The sequence below is a fragment of the Desmodus rotundus genome, chromosome 8 (assembly GCF_022682495.2).
Source record: "Desmodus rotundus isolate HL8 chromosome 8, HLdesRot8A.1, whole genome shotgun sequence".
NCBI classification, from domain to species: Eukaryota; Metazoa; Chordata; class Mammalia; order Chiroptera; family Phyllostomidae; genus Desmodus; species Desmodus rotundus.
Genome location: NC_071394.1, coordinates 134,908,003 through 134,932,280, shown reverse-complemented (window position 1 = coordinate 134,932,280; position 24,278 = coordinate 134,908,003). Strand labels below are relative to the sequence as shown.

General features: G+C 56.7%; 1 protein-coding gene across 1 annotated transcript in view; it reads right to left on the bottom strand.

Moving 5' to 3' along the window:
• The window catches only part of CNTN3 (contactin 3), a 126,881-nt gene that overhangs the window by 40,191 nt on the left and 62,412 nt on the right, over positions 1-24,278 (bottom strand). The window contains exons 5-8 of the mRNA XM_053929776.1: positions 18,787-18,882; positions 3,558-3,761; positions 2,037-2,139; positions 1,174-1,358 (exon numbers count right to left, since the gene is read on the bottom strand). Of these exons, the coding sequence (XP_053785751.1) occupies positions 1,174-1,358; positions 2,037-2,139; positions 3,558-3,761; positions 18,787-18,882 (588 nt within the window). The remainder of the gene's footprint in view (positions 1-1,173; positions 1,359-2,036; positions 2,140-3,557; positions 3,762-18,786; positions 18,883-24,278) is intronic.

The window sequence follows — 24,278 nt, the reverse complement described above, 5'->3', positions numbered from 1 at the left end:
ACTGTCCTATGTACCACTGACTCGGGGCTGCTGTCCCACGCCACTGAAAACACCCTCCCTGTCAAACAGTGAGACGGTGGGGCTGCCCTGTGTGCCCCAGGAACGGCCGTGGCAGCTTGGAAGGAAGAGCTAACCTAAGGTAGGAGGAGGGTCACTTGCTCTGGGGGGCCTGGGATCCGGAGCCACATGGGGAGGTGCCTCTGGCCCGTCTCCGTATCGCCCACCAGCACGCAAGGCGATGGGGGTCACATGCAGCCTCCATGTCGTCCCCAACAGTCTGGACATCTTCTGGGACACAACAGCGTCCATCAGATCAGAGCCAAGGGACAGGCACACGGCCCGTTTTCCTCAGGGGGCCGCCACCAACCGCATCGCCGTCACCTGTGTCTGCGAACGTTCTCCCCCCTGCAGGGTTCGTGGGCGACACACGCAGGCTGCAACCTGCTCCAGGTCCCAGCTTCTGAGATGAACAGAACGTCGTGCAGTTCCCCTCACACAGTGGCCGGTCCCACGGGGTTTGCCACGTCCCCAGTGGCTGCACCGCAGACGCGGATTCTCCAGCTCCCGTGCCCGCGTTTCACAGCACGCTTTACAAAACCGTCCACTCACACTTTCTATCATGAGCTTTCGTCAAGAACCAAGGGCATTTTTAATAAAAGGTATTTGAAAACAAGTTTTGAATAGAAACACAATCGAATTCTCCTACAAATGAACTAGATAAATGGAGGTAACATAATTATCCTTTCCCGAACGGAGCAGCACATCAAGTAAATGTGATTACAAATCGCGGGCAGCCTTGTACGCAGCCACGTCGTGGGGACAGGCAGGGGGGCCACCAAGCAGCGGGGACCTGGGCGCACTGGGCTCCTGCCCAGAGGCAGTTCCCTCCTCCTGATCACAGATAATAAACGTATAAACCCACCCTTTCTAGAAAGGGCATCTCCCCTTGATGTGGTTAAATACCTAAAAGGTTGTTCTTGGAAGAAAAAGTGAAATGTTTCATTATCATGTGAATCACTTTAAAATGCAAAGGAAGTGTGCCCCCGATTGCGGAATTCTATTGCTTGTCAACTCCGTTTACGACTTTTTCAGAACGACATGCAGATGAAGGCGGACCCCGGGTCCACAGCGCTTGGTGAACGGCCACCCCCTCGGGCCCACGGGGAAACCCACCGTAATACGTGAGGCGCCCTCTGGCCACGTTTCTCCCGCGGGCGTTCTCGGCAACGCACTCGTAGGAGCCTGCGTCCTCCTGCTGGAAGCTGGGGATCTCCAGCACACCGTTGAACTTCTGTAACCTCATCTTACGGGGGAGAGGCAGCCCGTCACTTCTCCTCCATGAAATCTGGGGCACGGGGCTGCGGGGAGAAGTGCCACGTGGTTGCTGCTGTAAAAAGTCTAGTCGCGCTTTTGGCTCAGCGAAGTAAGGCCTGGGTTTGGGCTGAGAAAAAGGGCCCGGCCCTGGCTGGTGAGGCTCAATGGGCTGAGCGCCAGCCTGTGAACCAAAGGGTTGCCGGTTCAATTCCCAGTCAGGGCACAAGCCTGGGTTGCGGGCCTGGTCCCCAGTAGGGGGCGTGCATGAGAGGCAACCACACATTGATGTTTCTCTCCTTTCTCCCTCCCTTTCCTTCTTTAAAAAAAAAGAAAGTTCCTTTAAAAAAAGTCCCAGCTTTTGCCAATTGTCCATCACAGAAAACTGGCACCAGGGCGGCCCTATCTGTGTGGACGGTTTGATAAAGCAAATGCTGTTTTCTTAACTCTTTCCTAGTGTGAAAGGTCTGACATGCCCACTGTCTTGTCACATGAACAAGGAGAAGAAAGATCGCACCGATTCAGCTCACAAAATCAGGCAGAGCCACCGAAAGTTTTAAATTAAATTACGTATGTGCATTTCCCCTGCGTTTTATTTTTCCTTCGCTTCTCAGTGGAAGAAAATAGAAAACAGGAAAAAAAGAGCCTGTCAAAAGCGATCCCAATCTCCCGAGCAGCCTGCCGACCCCGCGGGGGTGAGGGGTGGGGGGCGCGGAGAAACTTACTTCCCCAGGGCGAAGCACTCCAGCTTCACGGTTGAACCCTTGGCGGATGGGAGGGTCTCTGGAAACTGCACTTCGATCTTCGGTTCGTATTCACCCATCACACCTGTAGATCCACAAAGTGGGCAGTTTCACTGTTTCCTTCAGAACCGCCCCCTTTTCCTCACCTACGCCCTTCCCTTGCTGCATGCTAGCTAGCCTCTCCCGATGACTGAAATTACTCATTTCCCGCCTGGTGGGAGCATTTAGAAGCTGTGCTGGCTCGGGCCAAATGTGCGACATTAATAACTGTCCTTGAATCCCGGGACTCATAAATTACCGTTTACAGAGAAGCTCCGAGGAAATCGGCAAGCCTTTCACGTCACATAAAAGGGGCGGCTCTGGCATTCGGCGCTCGGCCTGGCCACCTGTGGCCCCACTGAGGCACAGTGTGCACCGGGACTTCCCGAAATGCCCTCGAGAGCCACACTGGCGGCTGGGCATTTCCTGAACGGCGCCCTGGTGGCGCAGACACCGGCCGCAGACTTAGCAAATGGTTCCCATGACGCCCAGAACCCGGGGAAGGTTCAGTGTAGTTGTCGCCGGCTGGGAGGCGCGCTCAGGCTGCCGGGAGGCTCACGGGGTCCCTGAGATAGTGGCCAGGGGGTGAGGAAACCCTTTCCCAGCTGTGCTGAGGGGCGACGGAGAAATACTGTCTGCATTCAGGTCGCCCAACGCGACCGTTCCACACATGCGCTGTGAAATGATTCCCTCAGGCAGCCGGGCGCACGGAGCCCCTCACAGAGACACCACGTCTAATTCCTTTTCTAATTCTTTAAAAATTTTATTTTAGAGAGAGGGGAAGGGAGGGAGAGAAACACCGGTGGGCTGCCTCCCGCATGCGCCCTGACTGGGGATCGAACCAGCCACCTTTTGGTTTGTGGGACGACACCCCACCCACTGAGCCACACGGGCTGGGCCATTTTTAATTTATTTTTAATTTTTTTGTGAAGAGAGCACGTAAGATCTGCGCCCTAAACCAATTTCAGGTGCATGATGCAATGTTGTTAATTCACTACGACCGCCACGCTGCTGGCTGGGGGGAACTGAAGACACATTTGTCACAGGGCACAGACTTTCAGTTACGAGATGAGTAAGTTCTGGGGATCCAATGTTCACATCTTTCTTTATTTTTTTATGAAGATAACTTTCAGCCTGTGGCAAAGTCCCTCAGGCTGGCGAAGGTCAGGACAGCTGACTTGGGCCAGGCTCAGTGGGCCCTGGGCTTGGAGTGAGGGGTCGGTGTCTGGGAACGCTTAGTAACGTCGGGGTGGCGAGCCCCCAGTTTTCAGCCCCTGCGAGTGACGAGGCTGGGCCTGTGTGAGGACCGTGACGGGACCTGAGGCTCTCGGACTCTCTGTAGTGCCTGCACCCGTAAACATTCTGCTCTGAGAAAATTGAAAGGTTAACTGCCCATGCCACGCCCCTCGCTGCTCCCCAGGTGCCGGTGCCCACATTCGCCATGCGCCCCCAGGGCCGCCCTACCGTCGGCGCGCAGCGTCAGCGGCGTGGGAGCGCCCAGCACCCGGCCGGCGGCCACCGTGCTGGTCACCACACAGGTGTAGTTGCCCACGTCGGACGGCTCCACCTTGGCGATGTACAGGTGGCCCGTCTCCTGCGAGACAAATCTCCGGCTGTCCTCTTCCACGAAGGTCGGGTACTCGTTGAGGATCCACGAGAATGAGAGCTCTGAGGACACAGCGGAGAGAAGGGAATCAATCCCGTTAGTGAGGACGGCTGTCTGCGGAACGTTGGAAACTGACACACCCACCTTCACTGTGAAGTGAGGCTGCGCATTTCTGCTGCAGGTCGCAACGAGGGCCCGCGACGGGGACGGCATGCATCCCTGCTGCGTGGTGAGGGGGGGGCCTCCACGGACAGCTCTCCTGTGGGGGGGGGCCTGTCACCGTCATTGCACCTGCACTCCCAGACCCCCCCCCCCCGCCCCGCCCAGTGTCTCCCGATTCAGTCTGGACCCCTTCCACCAGGCACGTGACCTCCTGCCAGGACCAGTTCCTGACCCGGAGCGCCCCACATTCTGCAGTGGCCTCGGCAACATCAGCAACCGCTCGGGTCCCAGGAATCTCGCAGACGGCCGGGGTCTCGGGTCTCAGGCAGCTCAGAGCCTCCCCTTGGAGGAGCCCCCACCCCTGCCCCTGCACCACGGGAGTCACCCTGCAGACAGTGAGGTGCTGCTCATTTCCTCGTCTACCCTTCCGCTTCCTCCCTCCAAGAGCCAACCCCCACTTTGCTACAGAAACACCCAGGTGGTTTTCAAAGCTTGGTGCCGACCTGAGGAGTCACCTGCTGAGGGACGTCTTCCTTCATGCGGCCGCTGGGCAACACTGAGCCTTCGTCCGCTGCACTCCACGCCTCATCTACTGGCCGGTCTGCCCTCCCCCACCCAGCAACTCGGACCCCGCTCTTATCCTGCCCGCCCCACCCCCAGCCCATGAGCGACAGGAGCCACCAGACACCGAGCAGCCCTCAGTCCACGTGCAAGGAGTTCGTTACAAGTGAACTGATGCCACTACCTCCCTCCTAAAGGACGTGTGAGCGTTTCCCTGAACTTCAGGGTCCAAAGGACCAACTGTCTCCCGTGAAGGTGAGGGCTGCGCACACCCCTCCACACACCCCGGGGCCCAGGGCTCCAGTGCCACCTCGGGAACTCAGTGCGGGGGCTGCGCTCACACCCACGGGGCACCACCCGATCGAAACAGTTAGAAAACCACGCAATCTACTGCATTCTGGGCGGAGGAAAACACACCTGCTGTAACCCTATCAGGCTTGTGAAAATCCGCACACGCAATAAACGTTAATTGTGCACCGCAAAACAGGATATACACCGTACCGGAATCCTTTGGAGATTTTTCAGCATAATTGGATGCGTGATGATAAATACAAAGCTACCATAAAAATGATAATTTTATGTACTCAATCAAGCTACACTTTACAAAACCCTTCGCCACTTCCTGCCTCAATCATAACCACATTATGCCAGAGCAACCTGGCCACTGGGCTTTCTATTAACGGCGCGACATGAATACTGGGACCGGGAAACATTTTTTATAAGAGAACAAAGAGGGTTAGCCATCAAAGCCATAAATCCACAAAATGAATTCCTGGAACCCTGCTTCTCAAAAGTGGAGTGCACGGGATACCCTCCTCCCCACAGCCACCTGCTTCCCGGGACGCACTCACACCCGGCCGGTCAGGGCTCCGCCAAATACGTCGCCGGCCGTGCACGCGGAGATGCGTGGACCACACACTGCGGACGTGACTACGGCCACCGTGAAACCCTATCACAACGGAGATTTAATCCTCCGCACGGGCATTTCCTAGAGGAATTTCTAGAGGAAGAAATTGCCGTTGGACAAAATCGTACTGGACATCTTGGCCGTTTGCTGGGGGGCCTGTGGGCGGCTATCAGGTTCACACGATCGGGAAGCGAGGAGATGACACCGCACTGCGGGGGAAGGGCGGGCAGGGATGCAGGACGCATGAAAGGACCTACAACCACACAGAGAACTGAAGATGATTTAAGTTGTGAAGAGAAAAGGGCCGAGGGTGAGGGTTTTGAAGTCGGCACCTGACGCACCCGCCCGACACACCTGTGCGCGTGTTGTGTTCCGGAAGCTGCTCTCTAGGTGGGTGTCTGGGGCAACGTCTGCACACGCAGAGGGTTTCCTGGCTCAGCCTCGACGCCTGCCTCTGTCCACAGTGATGTCGACACTGAGGGGCCTGAGGTCAGAACGGGGAGGTGACACTTCCTCCCTCTGTTCACACTCCAGCCAACTCTGGGACCCGGGCTGCTTGGGTGGTGAACTGACTGCGTGAACACACCTGTTGCTGCGTGCCCTGAGCAGGTGTGACACAGACCACGTGCCCCTGAGGCCTGACGGGTGTCTCCAGCCTCGTCAGGGAACCCGGGTGAGCCTGCCGTGGGTCAGCGCCTCCCACGACGCACATGGCCCAGGGACGAGCCGGCCATAGAAGGTGAAGTCGGCTGGACCGCACCCCCTGGTCTTGTCCACTCCCTTGTCTGAAGAGCCCTTCGAAAGGCGGCTGATCTCATCCTGTGAGAGTCTCTGAATTTCACAAAGATCTTTTGATCTAACAGGCATTTCAAGTTCCCTGCCTGCGTCCATGCCCCCTCTCCCGTGAGGCCCAGAACGCCTGGAGCTGCGTTCAGGAAAAAAAAAAAAAATTGAGCAGACACAACCCCTCTGAAAGCTTCAGCAGCGGGCAAAGCGGGAGTCACAGCGGAGAGGGGCCTGTCCGGAGCCCCACTGCCACACTGACACTGTCACCGCCAGATAGTCAGCCCCGGGCCCCCCCAGGGGCAGGTCTGCCCGCCGTGCCCACCCACCGCGAGCCGGCTGCAGGCAGGCCAGAGGTCAGTGCTTGGACACACGGGGAAGTGATGGGGCCGTAGGGATGGCAGGGCTGAGTGAGCAGGACGTACAGTGGCCAAGGCCTCTCTGGAAGTGTCTTCCTCCACAGGACCCGTTTCCCGGCATTGCCCATTTATCAAACTCTAATAGGAACCGGGGCCTGGCCGTGAATGATCAGGGACACGTCTGAGTCAAGGGAACACATAGCCGCCTGTAACAGGAGTCAGGGGCCTTTAGTAACTTGGGTTTGGCAGCCCCATAAAACAGCCACCGGGATTCACGCCAACGTTGGCCACCCACACACGGGCTTTGTCTGCGGCGCCTCCTACTGAGGACGATGCTGCCTTAGGGGAGACCAGAGGCACCACCCCACCGTGAGGACAGAAAGGTGCCAGGAGCCTGGACGTCCTGCAGGGAGTAAAGGTCTGCTTGCGGGTGGGGAGGCCGTGGGAAGACCTGCTCAGGGTCACGAGCTCGATCTGGGCCCTGCTGCCCACCGACTGTCTGACCTTGACCTAACCCTCTGACCTTCAGCGTTCTCTGCTGTGAAATGGGGAAGTGATGCTCATGTTCGTGGGTCGCACCGAAGACGAAATAGCCCGCATGTCTCCGTGGTACATACTAGAGGCTCAATAAGCAGAGGCTGTTACGATGGTTTACTTATATTATTATTTTGGATTCTCCCACTTAGGTTCCTGAGTAAGACACTGTTTTAACTTGGATGGGAGCTGTTGGGTGACATCGCTCTTGTGAGAAATAGTGATGGGCCCTGGAGTGACAAAGAAGGGATGCAAAAGAGAAATGGAGAAGGAAGGAAGAGGAGAGAAGGGGAGGTGATGGTGGAAGGAGAGAGGACAGCACAGAGTCTGAGCTGGGGATGGCGAGGGTATGATTAAGGGGCTGAGACGGGCTGTGCTGGGTACAGGCAGTTACGACACTGTGAATGAGGGGGACAGGCCGGGGGTGCCCAGGGCTCCACCTGCTCTCCTGACCCCCCTCCCTTCCTCTACTCACCCAGCAAACATCTACTCAGCCATCACTAAACCACCAAGGCACCAAAAAGTGCATTCTCTACAAACCCCGAAGACAAAAAGTGAAAAGGCGAGCTATCGGTGGAGAGGACCCCGCAGAGACAAGGCAGAGACCTCGGGGCCTGCGCACGGTGAGTCCATAGTAACGGGCCCATCTACAGGCTCCTGCTCTCGGGCCGGAGCCGGAGGAACAAACGCACGACCGGACCCGAGAACACGGGAGGGACGGTGAGAGCCGTGGAGAGGAGGCGCGCAGGCCGACCCCACGACAAACACCCTGAGCTCGGCACCGGGCAGACTGCGGCCTGAGGCCAGTGCACACACACACGTGTCTACCACGCATCAGCGACAGTGCCTGGCACTCGGTGGGGGTTCCAGACGGGCTGGAGCAGAGACATAAATGAACCCAGGCCGGCCGGCCGGTGGGTCAGCCCTGGACATGCTGTCTGTGTGCGGTTGTCTCAGGGGGACGGAGAGGCTGGGCTGTATACCAGGTTCTTCAAATAGTTAAAAAAACACAAAAACTGCTGTCCAATTAAAGCTTGTCAGTCAATTTCACACAGAGAGAAGACTCTCCAAATTAACATGAGCCACCTCTTTTCTCCTTCAAAGCCCCATCGTTTTCCCTTTCAACCTTCCCGTTTGTTTACCGTCGAGCAGAAGGCGCTCCCAAGGCCTCCACTGTGCAGATGGGGACTCCAGTCCCGAGGGCGGGGGGCCATCCCCGCTGGGGTGGAGGGAGGTCTGGTCTCCATGTGCTGTTTCAGATGGAATTGGCTGCCGCGTCACGAGCACACTTCTCCAGCCGGCAGACCAGTCGTCCTGTGCAGAGCTCCAGTGCGGAGGATTTCTGCTTGAGACAGACTTATTCTGGGAAGCGTGGTAAGAAATGGCGATGGCAGGCTACGGCCGTGATCACTGCACCGTTTCGGGTTCAAAAGTGTAACGGCGATCGATACCTCCCTGTAACCATGGCAACACAATGGACCCCTTCTAGACGGTTACTCCACTGGAATCAGAGACTATTTCAGAATCACGATCGCCATCCACGCCCCACCAGGCGGCCTGCAGGAAGGGTGAAATGCAGGCCCTGAATCCCCCGTATTAGAAAGCAGAGCTCTGGGGACAGGGGTCCCGCAGGGGTACGCGGACGCTTCAGCCCTTGGGAACCATGGGTAAGACCCCAGCAACAGCTGTGGCCCTTTCAGGATTGATCTGCACACCCAGGGAACCTGTAAAGCGGTGTCTGTGTTTTTCTACGTCTGTGGACCAATGTTTCATGTCAGCTCTGAGCTCCAAGCCAAGGGCGACTCCACGTAAGAAGACACACGCTGTTCACAAGTTCTACTGAAGGCACAGGAGTGTGTGTACGAGGAGGGGAGCGAAGAAAACCTCAGCGGGACACTCCTGTGACCTTGTACCGTGGAAGCGCTTCCTAGGCGTGTGCCTGGTTTCTGTGAAGCCAGCTCCGCTTCCCTGGAGACGCCCGCCGAAGGCCCCTCCCCGGCGGTCGGCCTGCTGCAGAAGGCGGCATTTCGGCACTCTCGACGCTCGGCCCCGGCCCCAGGTGAGTGAGCTCCAGCTCCGTCCGACTGCTCACACCACAGAAAACACCCGGCCTGTGCTCACTGCCACCGAGTCAGATCCTGGGAGCAGAGAGAACAGGAGACGGTGCTCACGGAAGCCGCCAGTTGTCACCAGCTGGCTCCACCTCCCAGTGGGCCGTCCCCAGCTGGGTCAGAAGCCAAGCACATGGTGGTCACCGTCCCCTCACACGGGGGCTCCGCAGTGGAAGCAGGGCCTCATTCCACATCGGACAGTTTTCGTTCAGCCTGTCCTGGCCGATGGGTCTGAGGGGCGGAGCTTCACAGTCTGCGCAGAGCAGGGGCAGGTGGCCCCACACTGAGGCCCAGAGGGGCTGAGGGGCGGAGACAGCCCGAGCTCTGCTGCTCGGTGAGTCCTCGGCCCAGGATGGTCCTTCTCCAAACACCAGGCTTGTACATCTGTAAGGCTTTATGGTTATGCTTTCTAAAAAAATTTTACTTACTGATTAGGAAGGAGCAGAGAAAGGGAGAAAGTGGGGTGGGAGAGAGAAACATCGGTCTGTTGTTCCACTTACTGGTATGTTCACTGGTTGATTCCTGTAGGTGCCCTGATCGGGGATCGAACCCACAACCCTAGTGCATCGGGGCAGCCCTCCAACCACGGAGCCACCGGCCAGACCTGCGGCTACACTCAAACTGCAGTGGCAGTGACGTGCACCACAGCGTGAGCGTGGCCAGTGTGCAGCCGGTCCACACGACAACGCCGGCGGTGGGGAGCGAGGGCCCCTCCTTCCACACGACGGGTTTTCTACCGAACAGCAGAAAGCGGTGACCCAGGGAGACTTACTGACCCAGGGAGACTTGAGACGGCTCTTACAGCATCCTCTGGGGACGCCCAAGCATCCCCCAAGGATTCGCCGGCCCCAAGAGAGTGTCCAGAGAGTTAGCACAACACACGGATGCTGGGGTCTTCTTGCACACCAGCCACACTCTTTCGAAAAGCAGATGTAATCACCGGCTGAGAAGCGTGGCCATTTATGCAGAAAAAGGCGTGCGATTTCGTGAAGGACATGGTGGTTCCAATGCCGAAGGACACGCTGTGTTCGTGAGTGTGACATCTTAATGCCGTAGTTACCGATTTCCCAAAACAACAGTGAATGTCACCCACTCCAGTGAAGATGGTCTCCTTCTTTAATGTGACGATTCTGGTGTGCTTTTGGGAAAACGTAGTTGGAAGATGATACTTCTTTCTTTTTTGGCAAAATAAGTTGCATGACCTGGGACCCTGACGGACAGATTGCTCAGACATGATGGAATTAAAAGAGGCAAAGCACTTACAGCACAATGAGCTGCAGAAACAAATGCTCCCTCCTCCGTGGGCAATTTTCTTCCCCAGACAGCGTCCTTCCCCGGCAAATCTATAATCTTGCCGAAAGGAAGAGAAACGCCCTGAGCCGCCAAGTTCGAGCTCAGAGAAAATAAATGGCTACAACAGCTCCAGGGCTTCCTGTGGCCAGTAATTATTTTGTTTCTGCCAGAGGAGGAGAGCAATAAAGGAGAGACGTATCGGAGAGTTTCCGCACTGAGCACGTACGTATTAACTCTTTCTGGGCCTAAAATGACAACTCTCTTGTTTGCTACACTGGGTCACGTACGGAAGGAGACGGAAGAGAAAGAGCAGTTGTGTTCGACGCCGCGGTCCTCAGAGCTGGTGATGGACGGCGTGGTCCACCCAGGCGGAAGCTGTGGTTTAGGATTACCCTGGAATCTGGGACACTTTTCCCCGTGTGGTGCAGGGACACTTCCCCGAGTCGCGGCGCTTCGCAGACACTGCGTATTACCTCACGGACTGCAGGCTGGGGGCGGCCCTGCGTCCTGCCCCTCGGCACCGTTTTTCCGCCGGCTCTTGCTCACGACCTGTCTTGTGTTGCACTTGGCACTTCACTCGACATTCCACTGTCAGGACGGGCACCCTTGTTCGGGCGCTCTGCGACTGGTGACCTGTGACGTCACTCGTGTGGCGGCGTGGGGACACGCGCCCGTGGAAGACGCTGAAACTCGCTGAGAGCTGCTGTGTCTGCGGCTCCACCACCCGCCGCTCCGGTCCCTCCTTAAGCCCGGGGCTCCCTGGTCCCCCAGACACAAGGCCAACGAGTGACTGACACCGGCTCTACCTGTGCAGAGTGAGGGAGACTCGCCTGTCCCTTACTTCACGTCAAAAGCTGGAAATGCCGGCGCACAGGGAGGGGGGGGCCGGACGAAAGCGGAGGCTGGCAGAGAGCTGGGCCTCGGCCTGCAGTGTGCGCGCGGAAACGGTGAGTTCTGCACAGACGTTAAAAGCGCAGCCGCGGTGAATGCACAGGTGATAAGAGAGAGAAACGGCCTTATTGCCGAAGACCCAGAATTCTTCTTTGTGCCCGCCCCCCACCCCGAACCTTTTTAAATGGCAAGTTTGGAATGTCCTGGGAATAAACACTAATGGTGGAACATAACACGACATTGCTTCCACTCAAAAGGATCTCAGGTCAGTGGGATGTAACACCTTGTTGACACTTAAAGGAGCCACATGTCCCTCCGGTTTGCACAGGGACACACACCCGAGACCCTAGATGCGCAGTTCCCTTTGGTGAATGGCGGCTGGGAGCCACTCGTGCGTCTCCAGTCGACCTTCCTGTGACCCGGTATTTCCAAAGGAGCCAGAACGGCCCAGAAAACCGCTGGCTTCCTGCAGTCAGCTGCCAACGGGGAGGAAGCCCCCAAGGCCACTGGCACGGCCGGACAGATTCTGCTCCGCCGTGGGAGGCGGCAAATCACAAGCTAATACGCTTCAAAGGAAATTAATTTCCCACTGGCCTCACAACTGTGTGATATAAATTCCCCTGATTTACAAGGGGGCACATTTCTGACAAGCCTCTGAAAGTCTGATCCAAGTGCCGTTTAAGGAAAGGAAAACAGAACTCTCCAGCACACAAGCCGTTGGCCTCCAGCAAGGGGCCCCCACTGCAAAAATCTTGCCCGGATTATCTCCCTCCCACAGCAACAGCGTCGCGTCTGAGAGCCGTCAGGGACCGAAAGGCGGGGACAGGCACACCAGGACGGAGTGTGCCATGTACTCTATTTCCGCAACTGTCCCTACCTGGACGCGGCCCAGCCTTGGAGCAGGTGTGGCTGAGGCCGGAACTGCGTGTGGTCTGAGCTGCTCTCGATGCCTCTGCCCACCGAGCAGATGCTGGACAGAGCCTCGGACACGCAGCCCACACCCAGCTCTGGGCACAGACCGGGCGGAGCCTCCGCGAGTGACTCAGGGTCTCGGAACGTCCTGCAGGTCCCCGTGGGCTCCTCTCCGGCTTTGGGACAATCCCCTGGTGCCGGAGGTTCGTGCTTCCGTGGGTCCAGAAGACGTTTCACGGAACGCACCCCTCCCTTGTCTTCCTGTGACTCTCCCCAGGGGTCCAGGAGGCCACCGGCAGGGTGTCTCCCCGGGTGTGACTGGGATCCCACGGGGACGAAGACGGGGTGTGACTCTCTACACAACATTCTGCTCCATTGTGTTTTCATTTCCGGGTGCAGAGGCTCTCGATTCCTTCTGCCGACGGGCTATGCGGGGCGTGGAAGACGGGCCTTCCAGGACGCGAACGGGGCGGGAACTCTGCACACACGAGGGCCGCGAAGGGGGCGGGAACTCTGCACACACGAGGGCCGCGCGAGTCCTGCAGGGCGTCTTGGCATTGTCGCTGCTGGCCGTCCCGATTCCTATCCACCGGTTCAAGGAGTCTGCCCCTGATCACGGGCCTGAGACCTGGAAATGGCCCTGGCGGGTGTGGCTCAGTGGATTGAGCAGGGTCTGTGAACCGAAGCACCGCCAGTTCAATTCCCAGTCAGGGCACATGCCCAGGTTGTGGGCCAGGTCCCCAGTAGGGGCCACACATTGATGTTTTTCTCCCTCTCTTTCTCCCTCCCATCCCTGTCTCTAAAAATAAATAAATAAAACCTTAAAAAAAAAGACCTGCAAATGGACCAACTTAACAAACACACTCAGGTTTCCCCCACTCTCCAGAAACTCACTTCTACAAAGCCTCTCGGGAGCTGAAGGGGCATGAAGAGTGGGAACCGCTCACCCACAGGGAAAGCTGCAGAGCATTTGCAGAGCCAAAAGTGATGCATCGGCCACAGCAAATGTCACGAGAAGTCCAGCAGGTGGGAGGGTGTGTGGGGTTTACACAGATATGCAGATATTACACCAGATGTTTCTGAGGAACTTGAGCACCTGCAGACTTGGGTGTCTGTCGGCGGCGGGGGGTGGGGGGCGGGAGACGCTGGAACCACCCCACACAAGCCAAGGAACGACCATCGCATCCCGGGGCAGAACCTCACAGTCTGGGCTCTGGATGTTCTGTACAGAACACTTCCAGCTGCGGTTCTGGGGCCTGGCTAACGCCTGCCTCCCCTGAATAGGGAGTCCGCTCAGGCTTCCCCTGGGCAGGTCTCCAAGGTGACAGGCGGCACAGCTGTTGACGGCCCCTTCACACCTTTGGCAGCGCCCCTGCCAACACCCCCAGGGCATTCTGACGCTCTGATCCCCACGACTCGGTTCTGGCCGAGCAGCGTTTCCTCCAGTTGAGCTGCGGAGGCTCACGGTGCCGGCGGCGGGGAGCGGGTTCGGCAATGACACCCTCCCCCGAGAGCCCAAAGCCGAGGCTGCTCCGTGCTTCCCGGCGCCCGAGGGCCTCGAACGTGGCTTCTGCTCTGGCTCCCTGACAGAAAGACTGGTAGCGCCTTCCACCCACCCTCTGGGTGTGACAGGTTCCCACGGTTCTGTGCCTCCCTCATGCCCCACCTGCTGCTGCAGGAACACACCTCTCACCGCCCGTGCGTCCACAGCCCCTGAAGCCCACCTCCACCTCAACTGCAGCGATGGAACCAAGACTCGGGACCATAGCGACGGAAAACCGAGGAACATCCCTTATGCTTACCAGCCTGGGGCTGAGGAGACTCACAGCCTCGGTGTTACAGTCACGAGAAAACATGTCACATCACACACACACCTCTAAGTGGTTGGCAATGTAACGCTTTGGTGCCAAGAATTAGCATCTCCTGTTTATACCAGATGTCAGGTTTGCGGCGTTTCGCTCTGAGCTGTCAGAACACATAACACAGAGAGAGAAGGCCCCGGGGGGCTCGGGCGGTGCTCACAGGCTGCGATGCTGCACGAGCTTGCGTGAAGCCCACGCACGTCCCACGCCGTTTCCACGCTCCGGGGCCCAGAGCAGGCCTCCCGATGAGACTGCGGAACAGCACGAGTCTGGGCTTAAACACACCGTGGGCGTGGAGAGCCAGCGGATGGGGCCCCTTGTTGGACGACCGACGAGGGTGGGTGACGGGTGGGCGGCTTTCCCCACCGGACCACCTCAGCCGGCTGCTCTCACCGTAACAGCGTGACGGGACCACACCTGGTCCATGGGATTCGCAAAATGGTCGGAGTGCATTCACCCCTCAGCGAGCCCTTCCGTTTCCGCCCCGCTTCTCGTGATGACGAGAGGGATGACCCCCCACCCCCCCCAGAGCAAGGCTTCTACAGCCGAGATGAACCTGAACACGGTCAGGAGACAGCTCCCCTGCTCCCCAGTAAAGTAAGACATACTGCCCCTTCCCTACCTGCTGTCCCCCCGTACCCTCAGTCTGCACGGTGCCCTACTTTTCAAAGGGCCTTCCTGGGGGACTCCACCATTCCACGCGGGTAAAACCGAAACCGCACTCTGCAGAGCGGTGGGGACAGGAAAGGTCTGTTTGCTCGGCTGTGCCCCTGAGAACTTTCACAACCCCCCTCCTCCCGTCCCCCGAGGGCCAGGCAGAGGACACGAGAACATCTGGGGGCTTGGCCTGGGGGCATTCATTCTCAGAGGTGTGCTCCTCCCGCAGGGGGCGGCCAGGCGGGGAGAGAGTGCAGGCGAGGTCACGGGGAGCCCTCCTCTTGGGGAAAAGGTGGCACTAACATTGTCCTGGGAGAAGTTCTGGGAAATGACGGGACGATGCTCTTTCGCTTCCCCAGCAGGTTGAAAAATGTGATTCCCTGTAAGTGTCTTGCGTTTTGCAGGACGTCTGTGTTGGCAGCACAGGAACACACTGTGACGAACGCCAGCTCGTGTCACACGAGGGCCTCTGAGTGCGACACATGCTGACGGAGGTGGGAGCCCACACGGGGACCCAGAGTCTCCCTTCCGGCTTGCACTGCAGTAGGCCCCGGGTGAGGCGGTTGCAGGAAGGCTCTGCTCTGGGGAGGGGCTCACGGGCAGAGTTCCAGCAAGTTCTGTAAAGGTCACGCGGGAGACAAAGAAGTAACAGGACTGCCCTGGCCGGGTGGCTCAGCGGGTTGGAGCGTCATCCTACACTCTGTAAGGTTGGGGGTTCAGTCGGGGCACACAGGGGCGGCAGCCAATCCATGTTCCTCTCTCTCTCTCCACCCCCCCCACCCTCCTAAAAATCAGTAAACATTCTCAGGTGAGGATTAAAAAAAAAAGTAACAAGAGTGGGTTGCAAATGCACATCACTCCCAAATAATGCCATGACAAGCATTAAGATTACGTGAGAAGACAAGAAAAAGGGTCCTTGAATTTCTGGATTCCCAGACACATTTGCATGGAGAACAAGGACCGAGGTGTAGACACCGGCGGGGGAGCGGGGGCCGTACGCGTTTCTGCAGCTTCTCCTCGCTTCCCCTCGAGACACGGCACTCCTTCCTGGGACCGGCTCACCGAACACGCCTGGCCGTCCAAACCCACCTCTTTCCAGTGAAAATCACATTTGGTCTTAAAAAAAAAGTTTGTACTCACCTGGAGTGAAATCACAAATGTGAGGCCTCCACGGCTTTGTTCTGTTTAGCGAACAGACTGGTCTGGACTTCGGGGTTACGAACAACTTGTTAAACGGCGTAAAGACGTGAACGGGACTAGAAGTGCAGAAGGTGTCACTGCTTCAGAACAGGAACATAAACCAGGTCTGCAGAACCATTTCCGGAGGGACCACGAGCTGCCCCCGGTCCTGCGGCCTCCTGAGCCCTTAATTAGCGGTTTAATTAGTCTCGTTTGGAAGTATTTTATGCACTTCTGAATGGAGTAAGAGTGAGTTTTAAAGGCTGCACCCTGCTTTCACCATCTCTCACCCCCCTCATTCTGTTGCGTAAACGAGGCTCCAAATAGTTTACACTGAACACCTTGAGGAAGGACCGCAGCCGGGCTGTCTGACCCAGGCTGTTAAACGTCTTTGGGAAATTGTGCCAACACGCAGTCTCTAACTTCCTTGAAATCCCACAGATCTGCTTTCTCCATGGCAGTAACCCAAGTGGCCTGTGCCCCTCTGGGTGATGCCCATGTCTGACGGTGGCTCTGGACAAGCAGCCTCGCTGCTCGAGTCTCAGCTGGTCGATGCGGAGTGGGAGCAGCACCCGTCCTGGTGCGGTGAGTCGCAGCCCAGGGTCTGGCCGGAAACAGCCCCCGTGTGATGCTACAGGGTGAGCTGCCACCGGAAACCCCCCTGTCCGCGTCCTGGGGGCTCCCCACCCCCACGAACCAGAGCTCCTTCTGTTTCCATTTCCCGCACATCAGCTTGGTGGTGGTGCCTCCAGAGAGCGGGGGCTTGGGGGGGGTCAACAAATATCCATTCAAACACATTCCCTTCAAGTTCACCAGCAACGCTCGGTACGTCTGCTCTGCTCAGTGCTGAGATCATCCAATGATGGGCTGTGCTCATTCCAGTGAGACAGACGAGAGGCATCTCCCACGTGTCAACGGATATCGGATGAATGCACCAGTGAATACGCAAAGTGGACGGACAGACAGATGGGCGGAAAGAAGGAAGAATGTGAGGGAGGGAGGGAGGAAAGCCAGGAGGGAGGGGGGCTTAGCCAACATTGTCGGTCCCAAGTTTCCACACTCGAGCACTCTGGAGAAAGCCAGGCTCGCGGATTAGTCATTTGGGGAAATTCTCACACCGAGTCCTAATCATAACCAGAGATGCCACATAACAGTCTCGTGGCCTTCCAGACATCCCTCCGGGGCACCTTTGCTTCAGGTCCCCCTGCCAAGCTACCTGAGGTGACACTTTCGGTTGTGGTCTCAGGGGAGGAAGGAAGGGAGATGTTTACACAGAGGGTGTGCGTCCCACGCCTTCCGCTTCTGGGGCTGACGGGCCTCCCCTCATGCACCGGTTCACAGGCAGGCTGCGCCTGAGGTCCCTGCTCTCGGGGGTCTCCCAGTCCTCTGTTCACACCCGAGGCTGTGCTGTGAAGGGGGCAGCAGGGCCCGGGGCGGCGTTTCCAGGACCCAAGGGGTGGTGAGTCCACAGGAGGGAGGCTGATCGGATGTGCTCGTGAAACACTGGGAGAGATGGATTCTGTCGGCCACCTGCCGACAAAATCCACTCTTTGTTAACACGTGCACGGGATGGTTTGCTGAACCTGTGATTTCCTAATACCAACTGTCTAACCCATTACTGTCTCATTAACGTCTAATCAGTGCTCGTCAGGGAGGGCCTGTGCACCAGCTGGGTGACCTTACTTACAGAAGGACAGTTTTTCTTGTGTTTGCATTTCTCGTGGTGGTCACAGTTTCCAGCTTCGCACACGCTCGGTAATGAGATTAATTATGAAGCGGCGAGGCATGCACGTCCTGGTCCTGTCTCCTCAGTTCCCAGTTTCCAACCGATTTCTGTGAGCAGAGAGTGTATCGCTCTGGTCCTAGAGCGCCACTGGGCTGTCTGCAGCGACAGCGGAGGGTCACAAGTGGGAGAAGATGCCACAGAAAGAGTGAGAGGCGGGATGTGGCATCTCACGCGACAGCACCCTGTGTGGCTGGGTGGTGACACAGATTCTGGGAAAATCCCCAGTTGCCACCAACCATGAACCAGGTTTCCTTCTCTGGCATTAGACACGTGGCGGCTGCTCTCAGCCACGAGCCCGGGCCACTGCCAGCGTCGCGAACGGTTGGCAGGCCAAGCAAGGGGCTGAGCGGCTTGTGAGCACGGCTCCCGCACCTCAGGGGGCCCCGCAGCCTCCTCCCACAGACGCCACCCCGGTCGACGCTGGAAGAACATCTCCGATTTTTGTTCCAAGTGAACAAGAGAAAGTTAAACATTTACTTCACCAAGAGAAGACATTTTTCACGCAGTTTAGCGCGGGCCAGCTACGGCACTAGAGTGCCAAATCCCAGTGTGCACCGAGGCTGGGCAAAAACCTGCATTCCGACACCCCAGTAAAAATGCTGTGAATACACACACGTGCCGACTCCGTATATTTCCTACAAAAACCAAGAGGTGCGACGGCGTATATTAGTAAGTTTATGTGGGAGCGCACATGTGTGATATGTGTATCTATGTGTACACATGTAGATATATACGTATACATATATGTGCACATATAGATGGATGTGGATACACACACACAGAGCGTGTGCACACACTGAAAGACCACAGCTCGCGCCCCGTCTACCACCCCATCACCGATGGCAACCGGCAAGGCTACAGCTGCGCTCAGCGCCATTCGGCGACTGAAATGGTCGTGAGCTCGCCCACCCTGGGAACCTCCCACAGGCGCCGGTGGGCTGTGCTCACGAACGGCTCTGGTGGGACCGCCTCCCTCGGAGGTTCCCATCCACCACCTCTCAGGCAGAGCCCGCGGCCCAGGGCCACTGACAGACGTGGCCACAGCCCAGAAATGTCGATGAAGACGAAGAGCAAAAACGGGCCCTCTTACCTCCGGAGTGTGGCGGGGGGCCGCAGAGCAGGACGACTCCCTGACCTTCACGCACGGACACTGTGCTTCTCGTCTGGGTTTTAAAATTTTCCAGATCTGATTGGGAAACACAACAAAACAGTTTCAGAAAGAACCGTGACACTAAAATGTCTGCACAGGGACACGCCCTTCTTTTGTAGGAGAGAACTTAACAGCCCTTCTCCGGGATCTCAGGAGAATGTTTGTTTTGAGAAGGAAAAGTAAGATTTTGATTTCTGTATTAAGGCTCCTAGAAATTCAGCAACACTGGAGAGACTCGAGCCCACTAAGCCTGCGTTTCTGTTACAGCGTCGGAAATGGCCCGGCCACCCCGCAGGGCAAAGGCTGGTGGGAACTAGACAAGCAGGAGGGACGAGCCAGAGGACGAAATGAAGTATCTTCAACCAGACACACACGGAAACTGGTGCCCACACTTGTCACAGCGATTCACCGAATCGCGAAGATGTTTAGCTTCTCCTTGCAATGAAAGCCCACCATTCATGAAATTTTCTGCTGCGACCTTTCTCCTTTAGCAGCATGAAATGCCCTTGTGCCCCTGTAATGAGCGTTGCCCTTTCCAAAAAGAGTCGAAAGCATCCCGCTCCTGGTCACCGGTCCTGTCGGCTCCACGCCTCAGAGGATTCCGCGCGAGGTGGGTCACTGGCAGCAACCAAGCAGGGGATTCACAGGACGAGGTAACCCACATCCGCATACTCCTCTCTACGGGCAGCTCTGAAAAACGGTGCCGTTTCTATCACCGTCCAAAGAACTTCTTCCAGTGGCCCGTGAAGCCGTCGAGGCAAACCCTGTTTTGATCGCCAGAGGTCATTTTTAAAACATTGAATTTCCTCCAACAGCAATCCAGGACGGCAAATCCACCGCACTCTCTCCAGCTGAAAGTCTGCTGGTTTTATTTTGAACAAAGCTTAAGCCGATGGGGGCAAGGAAGAAAATAATTTACTGCTTCTCTAAAGTCTGATTTAAAAATAGAACTAGATCTGTGTTTGTAACAGGCTCAGGGCAACCGCGCTGTCGATTCAAGAGAAAATGCACCCGTTTCGTGGCTGGGGAGGGTGGACCTAAACCGCCGATGGGGGGCACCCTAGAGAGGAGACAGCGCGTGCATTTTAGGGCACAACCTAGGAAATTCCAACCCTGCCTTGGAAAATGTTAGGAGGCAAAATAATATCTTCGAATCGATAAAACTGCGAACGGTAGACAGGTGGGCTTTCAGAGCACCTTGAGTAAGCACCTCGGAGGGGAATGAGTGTACACGCTTCATTTCGTCGTTGCTGAAATGTCACATTGCTGGTCACCAGCGCGAGTGAAGCAATTCCCTAAAACCCACACATATGAGACTGTAAAAGAAGAAAAATAGTGTTTATGGACTTATTTTAACCAGAGGGAGCCCTACAAAAATGATATAACATAGCATTGTGTCACCTTAAATGTGCACCTGAAACGCAGTATTACCGAAACATCAAGGCTCCAGAAGTTAGAACCACCAAACCGCACCCCCCCAACCCCGGCATGTACAGGGGCTGCCGGGGAGGACAGCACATCGCGTGAGCCCTCGGAACACAATCGGGGGTCACTTCCCGACAACCGGGCACATGTGCCCCCTCTCCCCGCTCCTGCTTCCTTTGTCCCGTCACTTCACACCCTGGGAGGGAGGGAGTCAGCACCAAGTTGAACAAGAGAAACAGCAAAAGGATAAGAGTTCTAAAAAACAATCACGGCCCCTCTCCCTGAAACAAGGCTCTTCCTGCCACACAGACGGGACCACTGTGTGGATGCTGAGCTGTGCCCTCTCCACCTCCCGCCGGGACGAGAACGTCATTCGCGCTGCCTGGCAAGGCCAGTTCAGGGAGCGTGCGTCCTGTAGCAGCTTCGACGTGTTTCCTGGGTCTCTGCTCCCAGCAGGGCACTGGGCTACGGAAGACTTCTTTCCGTAAAGCAGGCTCTCCTGAATTCTTAGTTTACACTGCCTAGACCACCAGCCTCAGCGTCACCTGGGTTCTCATCACGGATGCAGGTCTCTGGGACCCCTGACGACCAGCGAGTGAGATCGAGAGCGGCCTTGCTAACGAGCCGACCTGCTGAAGCTGGTGCACGTCCAGCAGATTTGTGGCTCCCCATTGAGATGTCTGAAGTTCGCCCCAGATTAAGCACCTTGGAACATAGCTCCGACTTTCAGGAACACACAGCTGGGCCTGTGGCAGAAGGAGCCTGCTCAGCGTCCACACAGGTGACCGGGAGAGGGGCAGGCACTTACTGAGCGTGCTCACTGAGGGCCCAAGGAGCTCAGCCCCGCAGGTGCGGCAGGGCCCTGGGTTACGGACACTGGCAGGGGACGGAACACCTGCTCTCAGGTGCTCGTGGGGGAGACACCTGTCTCCAGATGCCTCAAGGGGCAGAGGGTGGGGTGGGCAGCGGGACTCTCCCCACACAGGTGGAGTAAGGGGCAGAGGGCGGGGTGGGCAGCGGGACTCTCCCCACACAGGTGGGGTAAGGGGCAGAGGGCGGGGTGGGCAGCGGGACTCTCCCCACACAGGTGGGGTAAGGGGCAGAGGGTGGGGTGGGCAGCGGGACTCTCCCCACACAGGTGGAATAAGGGGCAGAGGGTGGGGTGGGCAGTGGGACTCTCCCCACACAGGTGGGGTAACGAAGAGAAAGAACACGTTCGAGGCAACAGGATTTGCCCAGTGGGGGGCATGGGGGACGGAAGAGACGAAAGCGGTGTGTGTACTTGGTCAGTCTCAGGTTACACACACATTTCCTCGGGGTCACACCTATGACCCAGTTCAAAGTCAAGGCCGCACACAGTCCCACCCCGGCAAGACTTGTGTCCCAGCAGGCCGCGTGTAGGGGTCAAAATGAATAAAAAGTCATTCCAGAATCTGTCTTTTCTCCTGTAACAATTCTTATAAACTCTGAAATTATTCTGGAGCCTGTAACTAGCCAGTATCTTAAAAAATGGTAAAGAACATCTAGCCAAACAGCAACACAACCAGCACCATCTACACAAACCGCACCCGGCATCGGCCACACAGACCACACCCCACACGGACCGCTCCCAGCGGTGGGGTCGGTGGTGAGACCGAGTGCTTCCCCCGATGCCAGGAGGGTTCACGGACGTCCGTTCTCACCGCTCTCGGCGGCGCCACACCAGAAATCGTGGCCGTCACAACAATCAAAGAAAAAGAGGCTTACAGAGCGAAAAGGAAGCAATAAAACTACCTTTATTTGCAAAGACATGTCTGAATAATAAATCAGAAGGAATGCACCAACCCCCCCCCAACTCCTATTATAAATGAGTTAGATAGGTCTTATGATACACTTTCTAGATACTAACTATAAACATGCAAGAAGTATAATTTACAACTGAAACCCACAGGCAATCATTTGAAAAATGGAAAACTCAGGCATAAAGGTAATAAAACAAGCAAAGGATCCAAATGCCAAAAACGACAAGATGCCGATGAGAAAAGCGGACGTCAGGGGGGCGTGGACCACAGAAGGGAAGACTGACTCACTGGATTTGGTCAGAGTTAAAACGCAGGCCTGGCAGTGTGGGTGCTGTGTCCCCCGCCCCCCACAGGGTGACGGTGCCCAGGGCCGCTCTGCGTGACTGCAGTCGGCCAGATGTCCGTGTGGGAAACACCCCGTAAAGCGTGGGAGTGAGCGTCTCCGTGCAGACTGACGTGCAGGGGACAGAGGCCGCGGTGCTGACCCGGGACGTCCGGGGCGAGAATTCTGCGCAGGGCACTTTATGGGAAATGCTGGCAGAGGCCATGTGTCTTGTTCCAGCCACACAGGCGCCCTCGGGCACAGTGGACAGACAGACAGACAAGTGCAGAGGACAGCAGGCCATCTTCCGCCGAGCAGGACTAAAACGGAACATAAAAGCAGCAATAATATCTGAAATCACGGCCAGCCGAGCAAACGGCCCTACAGTTTGGAAAGTTAGAGCTCTGCCTCCAAACACCTGCTGGTCACCGCGGCCAGGGCACTGGGGCCGAAACAGCATCGTCACTGGGAACACTGTGACCACCACACTTGGGGGCCACGGTCCCGTCTGATGTCACCGGGGTGCCCCCTGTTCCAGGGAATCACAAAACACTTGCTGTCGGGGCTGTTAAATGAACCGTGAAGGCAACGCCAGTGTTGGCACTGTCACACTTGCCCACGCGTGACGCCTTGCAGGTCTCTAACGTCTGACGTGGAAATGTGCTGGGTAGTGACCGACTGAGACCACAGCCAGACCAGCTGAAACAGTGAGGCTGCCTTTGACGGGACCGGACAGCCTCCAGGGAAAACAAGTTGTGGGCCTCTGTACAAAAGCTAAGCCAAACTCTGCCAACAACCCGGAAAGGGCACACAAGTCAAGGCTGCCGGTGAGTCGGGTCCCATCCTCAGCTCCCCGGGCCCAGACGCTACGGGCGCAGAAGCGGTGGCAAAGGTTCGGCTTCCACGCTCCAGCCAACAGCCTCACCGGTGGACATCTCGCTGAGCCGTGCCCCACGACAAAGAGAAAACGCTGGTTCGGGGGTGACCGTGACTCTTCTTGTGTTCCCTGACACGTGCAGAAGCTTCTGGAAGGCCTGCCGCATCTGGATGTGAGACTCGGTTGACACTCAGTCACCTTCCGTACTGGCTGGTCTGAACAAGACACAGCTGGGCTCTCCTGCTCTGACACTGGACCTAAGCCCCACCTTTTTTTCCCCCCCATTTAATGCCAACTCTGCACCTCGAAGGGTCACGTTAAAGATTTCACCCCGTGCAGGCGGTATTCTGGGGACATGACCGTTCTCGCCACCCAGTGGCCCAGCCACCCCTCCAGGCCAGCACCCACGCCCCACAGAGCCTTCTCTGCCACCGGCTGGCCGGCTGTGTTTGTCGGCACAAGTGATCACACCGGTTTCATTTTTTGTTTAAATGAATAAATTTTTTAAAAGTTCATGAGGTACAAATATGACAGGAAAGGGAGCTGCTGTTTATGTAAAAATAAAATGAGAGGGTCTTGAAAAACTCAGTAAAGGAAATTTGCCCTCCCTTGTCCCTGAGGTGGACGCCCAAACTGGGTGAGATGAGCACGAAAGCCTGAAAATACAGAACGTAAGTCTGCAGACCACCTGTGCGCCCGGGATGCATCAGGACTGAATCGCCACGTTCGCTCAAAGGAAAGCAGCACTTGGAAAGGCCTCGGGAGGGATGAACACGGCGTGGGGTGCGTGGGCAGCACAGCGAGCACCGGAACAGCGGCGGCGCCACGCGGGGAAGCGACGGGGAAGAGGGAAAGCACAGCCCACACACAGTTCCGTGCCGAGGCAAAACTAAAATTTTACCACATCTACTTTTTTTTTTTTTCCCCAAACAAGTACCTATTTTTAAAAGAGTTCTTCAGTGAATAAATAGTCCAACTCCTGGTCCCAACTGCATCAAATAAGAAAGTCCCTTAGGTATTTTGAAAA